We start from the raw sequence: 7,931 nt of genomic DNA on the forward strand, positions 1-7,931 counted from the left end.
ACCGGCGGGGAGCAGCGCGGCACCGGCACCGGCACCCCCCGCACCGGGCTCCACCGGCACCGGGATGCTCCCCGGGACCAGGCTGCACCGAACCTCCCAGCACCGGGACCCCTCGGACAGGGCTGCACCGATCGCCGGGACCAGGACCCCCAGGACCGGGACCCCCCAGACCGGGCAGCACTGACCCCTCCGGGACCGGATCCCCCGCAGACCGGGCTGCACCGATCCACTCGGGACCGGACTGCAGTGATACGCCCAGGACCGGATCCTCCTTGGCACTGGATCTCCCGGGAACGGGTTGCACCGACACCCCCTCAGCACCAGATCCCCTGCAACTGGGCTGCCCTGACCCTTCCAGGACTGGATCCCACCCGGGCCCGGATCCCCCAAGCCAGGCTGCACACACACCACCCCCCCCGACAGAGCTCAGGCACTGACCCCCTCAACCCCGCATCCCCCCCGAGGGCCCTCAGCACCCGGCTCCTGCTGTTCCCCCCACCTGGCCCAGTGGAGGCAGTCAGACTGGTCCCAGTGGGTGCTAGTGGCAGGAGGACGAGCGGCTCTGGGGACCCGGTGCCACCTTGCTGGTGCTGTGACCACGCTGCGCCTGCAACATCGGGGCTCCCCCGGCCCAGCCCCGTGCCCGCGATAACCGGGACGAAGTCCAGTGCCACACAGCCACGGTTCACAGTCCAGCTGCCCCGGCACCCCACCGGCACCCTCCATCCCAGCACCCCACCAGCACCCGCCCTGCTCCCCCCACCCCGGCACCCCACCGGTGACACCTTCCCCACGGGGTCACCCCGTGCCCCCAGCTCTGCCACCCTGCTGAGCCCCCCGGCGAGCCCGGCACAACGTGGTGGCTCTGCTGAGTCATTTTAGGGCCTAAAAAGTTGTTTATTTTTTTAAAGTGCTTTGAAGCAGCGAAGACAAGAAATCCCAAGGGTCCCTGGGCTTGGGGACACTGCAGGAACCCCCGGACCCCCGCCGGGCAGGGCTGGGCACCACATCCTCTTCGTGCCACCGTCCCCTCCCTCCCTGAACGCATCCCTGGCTGTGGCATCAGAGGTCCCACGTTGGGTCACCGAGTCCATCGTCACCTCGTCCCCAGCAGGGATGGGGTTCGCTGCAGCGGGCGGGCACTCCCCGTTTGGCGTTGCCAGTGGCTCAGCGCTGGCTGCAGAGCTGCGTGGCAGTGGGTACCTGGTGCGTCCCCCCAACGGTGACACATCCTTCCCACTTGGCCATCTCCACCGGGACATCCTCCGGGTACTCCACCAGCACAGGAGCGAAGGGTCCCACCAGCCAGGGCAGGGGCGCATGCTGCCCCACGTACTCCAGCAGCTCATCGATGCTCAGCTGTGCCCGCAGCACCGTCTCCCGGCTCTGCGCCAGCACCAAACCCGACAGGTCGTGGAAGGAGCGGGCGTGGGAGAGTGAAGCCTGCACGCCCTCCATGCTGTGCCGGACATGTCCCGCCGTCTCCTGCACACTGCTGGGTAAACCCCGGGCACTGGCGGCCAGGCGGGTGCAGGCGGCATGGAGCTGGTGCAGGAGCCCGCGCAGCATGGCCAGTGTCCGCATCTCCACCTGCAAGGCAGCCAGCGGTGGCCCTGGGGTGGGAGGCTCCCCCTGCCCAGCTCAGACCCCCCACCTTGGTGTCCTCCATGGGGACAGCCTCCCACCTCGTACCTTGGTCCTCCATGGGGACAGCCTCCCACCTCGTCTCCTCCACCAGCACAGTCCCCCAGCCTGCACCTTGGTCTCCTCCACCAGCACAGTCCCCCAGCCTGCACCTTGGTGTCCTCTACAGGCAAGGCCCCCACCCTATACTGCAGTATCTTCCATGGGTACCCCCACCCCACACCTTGGTGTCCTCCATGGGCACCTCTGCCCCATACCTTGCTCTCCTCCATGGGCATGGCGTACTGCTGGCTCCACTCCAGCCACATGCGGTGGAGATGCTGCCGGGCGCTAACCAGGGACCCATCCATGCCCTGACGCCCCTGCTCGATCTAGGGGAAGGGACAGCGAGGTGGGAGCACACTGGAGAGTGCCGGGCTGGCACGGGGCCGGTACGATCCCCACCACATCCTTACCAGCTCGATGATGTGGTGGAGCTGGGCCAGGACCTGCTGGGCGCTGTGCCGTGCCCGCTGCAGCTCACCCAGCGAGCGCTGCAGGGCTCGGTGCCGCAGCTTGGCTGAGAGCGAGCCCACGCGGACAAAGTAGCTCTGCCACCGCCTCTGCCGCTCTGGCGGTGCCACCTCCACACCTGCCGCCACCACTGCGGGGACATGGGGTGAGAAACACGTGGCTGGACCATCCCGCACCGGGCACCAGAGCATCCCATGCCAGGAACTGAGGCATCCCACCACCAGTGTTGGGATGAACCCCCAAAGCTCTACATCCCCTCACAGGGACATGGGGTGCCCACCCACAGGATGCTTGGCCACCGGGTCATGTGGAAGTGTCACCAAAAAGCCAGGTGGCCTCTCCAGTCACATCTGCCATGACATGGGGCCAACTCTGCCCACCGCTACCCCATGCCGAGCTATAAATACCCGGGGTGGGTGGTGCCGAGGGCTATATTTGCTTTCTGGTTTCCAGGTGAGAGTTCACCCACTGCCGCACCGCATTCCCTGGCTTTGGGTTCCCGCCAGGTGGGGACTGTCCCCTGCACAGTGTCACAGTGGCCACGGGCACCGCAGGGGGCACGGTGCTGCCCTGGCATGGCAGAGCTGCCCAGGCTCCCCACGGGAGGGTAAGCAGGAGCACCAGTGCAAGTGATGCCAGGGTGGTGCTGAGCAATGGGGTGGGAGTCCCGGGGGGAAGCTTGGCACCCCCAGATTTGGGAGATGGGTTTCTGGTGTGGTCAGCACTCACCCCGCTCCTCGTCTGTCCCCGGCAGGTATCGCTCCACCAGCTCCTCTGATTTCCCCAGCACCGTGTCCACACCGGTGGCCAGCAGCCGGCCCATGCGGGAGCCCACCACAGTGCTGACGCCGGTGCTCAGTGCCGAGCATGTCCTCTCCACGCCACCCTGCACCGCGCCGCGGGCCATGCCCACCGCGCCGCTCACGGTGGACGACACCAGCTCCCTGGTCTCTGCCACCACCTGGGAGAGGACAACGAAGGGACGGCTTGTCCCACAGCCTCACCCAGCGCTGGCCCCCCCGCACCATGTCCCCCAGGGGAGACCTTACCCTCTCCGGGGGCTGCTGCAGGATGGGCAGCTTCTCCTCCAGCTTATCCAGCCCCTTGCAGGCGTATTCATTGGCGGTGGAAACTACAGACGTGAAAATAGACGGTGTTTGATGCCCTGCTCTGCTCCGGCTGGGTTTTGGGATACCCCAAACCCACGGGGTGCTGCCCACCTCCCCCAGATTCTCCTCCAGCCCTTTGCTGCTGTGTTCAGTGGTGGTGGAAACCAGGGATGAGAGTACAGCTCTTCCCCACCCTGCTGCCTTGCGAGAGCTCTGCAAGGGCTGGTTTGGGGGGTACCCCGAGCCCGTGGGGTGCTGCCCCCCCACCCCCACTCACTCTGCGGCTCCAGCCTGGTGAGGATGGGCTGTGCCCCACTGACCGCCGCTGCCGTCAGCGTCTTCACCCCCTTCTCGGCGGCGTCGCAGACGGACCTGACGTAGGGGTGGCTCTCCTTGGTGGAGGCATAGGCAGTGGAGACGGCACCACAGGCACAGCTCACCAGGGCCAGGCTGGCCACCCGGCTCACCACGCTCTGCCGGGGGATGGCAGTGAGCCGGGGACCCCCCAGTGCCCACAGTCCCCTCCCAGCCCTCCTTGCACCCCTACCTTCAGCTCCTGCCCATCCTCTGCCAGCACGGTGTTTTCGGCTGACATGGCGGTGCCAGCTGCAGCGGGAAGAGGAAGACTATGGGGTGCTGGGTGCGGGGGACCCCGGTGTGGCCCCCCTAGGGTGGCCGAGTCCCACAGCTGCCCCTCGCCATAGCACACGGTGGCTCTGCGCCCCACAGCCCCCCCCTCCACAGCCCCTACCCTTCTCAGGGCTGAGACCCAGCAACTCATGGCATGGGTGGGAGGCAGCTGGGGGCCTCCGAGCCGCTGGAGGGGGCCTCACGGGGGTCTGGAAAGGGTTTGGGAGGGGTGGGCTGGCCCCCTGCCCTGCCGGGATGCGGTGGGGTTGGGTCCCCCTACCCCCCCTAGGGTCCCCCATCCCCGTAGGGGGGGGGTGTGTGGGGGTGATTCAGCGGAAGCCCGGCTGGGTTCGCCTTTCGCAAGCCCGCGCTGGGGACGTGCCACCGGTCACCGGCCCCTCGGCCAGGGCAGCCCTCCCGGCCCCCCCCCCCCCGGCCAGAGCAGCCTCCCCCCGGCAGCGTCTCAGCCCTTTGGGGTGTCCCACCGCCACGCGGCTGTGCCCCCCGTCCCACGGGGGAAGGGCAGTGTCCCTGCCCTAATGCCCCCCCGGCTTGGCCCTGGGGACCCTGGGGGGCACGTCCTGGGCGGGGTTTGGCGGGGGGGGGGGCTGCAGGCAGGTCCTGGGGGGCAGGTCCCGTTGGGTGTCTGGGGGTGTCCCCTTGGGTCCCTGGGGGCAGATCCCGGGGGGACGGAGCTGAGGGGGGGAGCTTGGGGGGGCCGCAGCTGGGACCCCCACGACCCCCTAGAGCCCCCCCAGGCTGGTTTTCCACCCTCCAACTACGGCGAAGTCCCGGGGACAGTACTTACGGGTGTGTGTGCGTGTGTGTGTGAGGGTCTGTCGCGACTCCCGGTCGTGATTGCGATCCCCGGTCGCGATCTCTGGCCCCCGCCCAGCACCGGATTCATAGTTGGCGGCGGAAGCCAATCAGAGAAGGGGCGGGCCGCGCCGCCACCAATTAGGAGTGAGGGGCGGGGCGGACCGGGGCGGGCTTTGGGCTGTGCCGCCACGTGGGGCCGCGGGGGCCCGATCCTGCACCACACACACCCCCTCTCCCTGTCTCCGCAACGTCCTGCGGGCCCGGGGACACGGCGGGGACACCCCGTCCCGGGTGGGCGCCAGGGGCTCCGGGCCACCGGCCCATGCCAAGTGTCCCCAGCCCAAGAGTTCCCCTGCCACGTGTCCCCACACCAAGGGACACAATGGCAGGTGTTCCCTCCGCCCGGTGTCCCCTCCCCGGTGTCCCCACGCCAAACAGCTCCATACCAAGTGTCCCCTTGACACGTCTCCATGCCAAGTGTCCCCAAGCTAGGTGTCCCAATGTCAAGTGTCCCCATGACAAGCATCTCCATACCAAATGTCCCCAAGCCAGGTGTCCCCATACCAAGTGGTCCTAAGCCGAATGTCCCTGTGCCAAGCAGAGCCCCACAGGGTCCCAGGCCTCCCCCAGCCCCTGTGGGTGCTCAGGCCAGGGGACAGCAGTGTCATCCAGCACTGTCACCCAGCAGTGAGCAATGTCTGAGGGTGGTGGGCAGTTGCAGGGGGTGGCCCTGTGGCAGAGCAGGCTGGCTTGGATGGGAAGGGGCATGGGCAGGGGAACAGAAGGTATGGGATGGGCACAGCTGGGGGACATGGTGCCTGTCACTGCACCTGGTGGACTTCACAGGACAAAACATAGGAGAAAGTGTGATGGCTCCAAGTGACAGTGTTTAATGTGCTCTTGCGGGGTGGGGACAGGGACATGTGCCAGCAGGATGGGGATGGGGATGCGGGACAGCTTGAGCCAGGTGGGATGGGGCTGGGGGCCACTGGGGTGGGCATCACAGCATGGGGACACCGGTGTGGGGGTGGGATGGAGACAGGCCATTGGGATGGAATGGCAGGATGGGGACGAGACACTGGGATGGGAATGGTGGGATGGGGACAGGTCACTGGGCCAGGGCCAGCTGCAACTCGACTCTCCCTGCCTCAGTTTCCCCAGGAGAGCTCATCTCAGCTGGGGACAGAGTGGCAGGGAGGGAGGGGACACTCCTGGGCATGTGGGGTGGCACCAAGCCCTCTGCCTAGGGGTCTGGCACGTGCTGCTCGTCCCCCTTGGGCTCACAGCTGGTGTCCCCAGTCTGGCTGAGGACAGCCACCTCCTGTCCCCAGCGATGCGGGGGGCTGGCGCAGAGGGTGTTGCGGGTGGCAGTGAGCCGCGGGGCCACCTGCCGCAGCAGTGCCAGCAGCTGGCACTCACAAGCCCAGGGGTTGCCTGAGATGTCGAGGTCCAACGCGGGGCCAGGGGGCCGGCGCGGCAGCGCCAGTGCCCGCAGCCGGTTACGTGCCAGATCAAGGACGTGGAGATGATGCAGGGGGCGGAAGATACCGGTGGGCAGCTCCTGCAGCTCGTTGTCCTGGAGGAAGAGGAGGCGCAGGGCGGGAGTGGGCGCGAAGGCGGCGGGCGGCAGTGTGCCCAGCCGGTTGCCCTCCAGGTCAAGCTGCTCCAGTGCCTGCAACCCAGCCAGCGCGCCTGGTGCCAGTGATGCCAGGCGGTTCTTGGACAGATCCAGGCTGCGCAGGGAACGCAGCTGCTGGAAAACCGCTGGCGGCACCTCTGCCAAGGCATTGGCAGCCAGGTCGAGCCAGCGCAGGTGGGGAAGGTGCTGGAACCAGCTGGGCTGCAGTGCCTGCAGCCGGTTCCCCCGCAGCACCAAGTGCTGGAGGTGGCCAGCGCTGGTGAAGATGTTGGCGGGGAGGTCGGCCAGGAGGTTGTTGGTCAGGTCGAGGATGCGCAGGGTGGGCACGGGCTGCAGGAGGGCTTCGGGGAGGGCGGCGAGGCGGTTGGAGGAGAGGTGAAGCTCTTGCAGCCAGGGCAGCCCAGCCAGCGCGGTGGGGGGGAGGGTGGCCAGCGCTGTGAACTCCACCGAGATGGCCAGGGTGGTGGGGGGCAGCCCGCTGGGGAAGGTGCTCAGGGTGGGCTCCGTGCAGACGAACCGGGTGGCGTTGGGTTGGGGGGAGCATGGCGCAGCAGGGCTGAGCGGCAGCAGCAGCAGCAGCAGCAGCGGTGGCAGGATCTGACCCAGTGGCATCATGGTGCTGGGCTGCGGGCAGGCGGCCATCATCAGCCGAGGGTTGTGCAAGCCTTGTTGCCACCAGCTCTCCGCCCCGGGCGGGCAGGCCATGGCTGCAGGCAGGAAGGTGCTCAGACCCCCATGTCCCCCCAGCCCTGGCCCCAGTGGAGCCCCCCAGCCCTCCCCTCACCTTTCCCAACGAGCCGGTGAGGCCTCCTTGGGGACCGTCCCGTCCGTCTCCCCAGTGGCTGTCACACCCAGGGCGGTTGGTGGTTTGGCATCACGTGCCAGTTGGGAAATCACAGCTCACAGGGTGCCAGCATCCGGGGCGTCCCCGTGTTCCCATGGCACACATGGCTCCAGGGGGGGACAGCACTGACACCCCACTTCCACCCTCACCCCTCTCAGGGACGTTATGGGACCCCAGCACACACCACACCATGGGCAGCACATGGTGCTGCACACCCACTTGGGGGAAACTGAGGCACGGCGCGTCACGGGGAGCGGTGGGACCCCGTGTCACACCCGCAGCCTCACAGCAAAGCCCCACAAGTGGCCCCGTGTCGTGGTGAGCCGTGGCCAGCGGGGGCTGCGGGCTGAGCACCGAGGAACTCAGTGCATGGGAGAGGGGCTGCGAGTGGGTGTGGGTGCTGGGGGGTGGGTGCTAGGGGAGGGAGCTTGGGGGGGGTGAGCACACGGGTGGGTGGGTGCAGAGGGAGGTGTAAGCACAGGGGGTGGGTGCCCAGCAGCGTGTGAGCACAGGTGGGTGCACGTGTGTGCAGCGGGATGCACGTGTGCCCATGGCAGGGGGTGCATGGCATGGGGGGATACGTGCATGCAGGGGGGCTTTGCACACCGGCAATCCCCAGGCCCCCTAGCCCTGTGGCCCCCACCCACCAGCAGCACCCCAGTGCCCAGCCCCGGTCTGTGCTGCCCCCAAGGCTGGGGGTCCCAGGGTGGGGGGGTAAGAAGGCGCCGAGGCG

The 7,931-nt window shown here is 68.0% G+C and overlaps 2 protein-coding genes across 4 annotated transcripts; both read right to left on the reverse strand.

The window, feature by feature from the left end:
* Nucleotides 1-876: 876 nt before the first annotated feature.
* LOC308061897 (perilipin-3-like) lies at nucleotides 877-4,273 on the reverse strand. Its single transcript, XM_080382554.1, has 8 exons — nucleotides 4,018-4,273; nucleotides 3,814-3,872; nucleotides 3,544-3,739; nucleotides 3,207-3,289; nucleotides 2,887-3,118; nucleotides 2,100-2,287; nucleotides 1,902-2,015; nucleotides 877-1,590 (listed from the first exon to the last, which is right to left on the reverse strand). The coding sequence occupies exons 1-8, from the start codon at nucleotides 4,193-4,195 to the stop codon at nucleotides 1,168-1,170; spliced, it is 1,473 nt and encodes a 490-aa protein (XP_080238680.1). The 5' UTR covers nucleotides 4,196-4,273; the 3' UTR covers nucleotides 877-1,167.
* A 1,307-nt stretch (nucleotides 4,274-5,580) lies between these two features.
* On the reverse strand, nucleotides 5,581-7,834 carry LRG1 (leucine rich alpha-2-glycoprotein 1). Of its 3 annotated transcripts, none has more exons than XM_080382570.1 (2): nucleotides 7,139-7,834; nucleotides 5,581-6,973 (listed from the first exon to the last, which is right to left on the reverse strand). In XM_080382570.1, exon 2 carries the CDS (start codon nucleotides 6,967-6,969, stop codon nucleotides 5,959-5,961), a length of 1,011 nt encoding a protein of 336 aa, XP_080238696.1. In that variant the 5' UTR covers nucleotides 6,970-6,973; nucleotides 7,139-7,834; the 3' UTR covers nucleotides 5,581-5,958. The 3 variants fall into 3 exon arrangements, with proteins under 3 accessions (XP_080238696.1, XP_080238695.1, XP_080238694.1); XM_080382569.1 differs by having other exon boundaries at nucleotides 5,581-6,978; XM_080382568.1 differs by having other exon boundaries at nucleotides 5,581-7,061.
* Nucleotides 7,835-7,931: the final 97 nt, after the last annotated feature.

The sequence above is a fragment of the Falco punctatus genome, assembly GCF_963210335.1.
Source record: "Falco punctatus genome assembly, chromosome: 4".
Lineage (NCBI taxonomy): Eukaryota > Metazoa > Chordata > Aves > Falconiformes > Falconidae > Falco > Falco punctatus.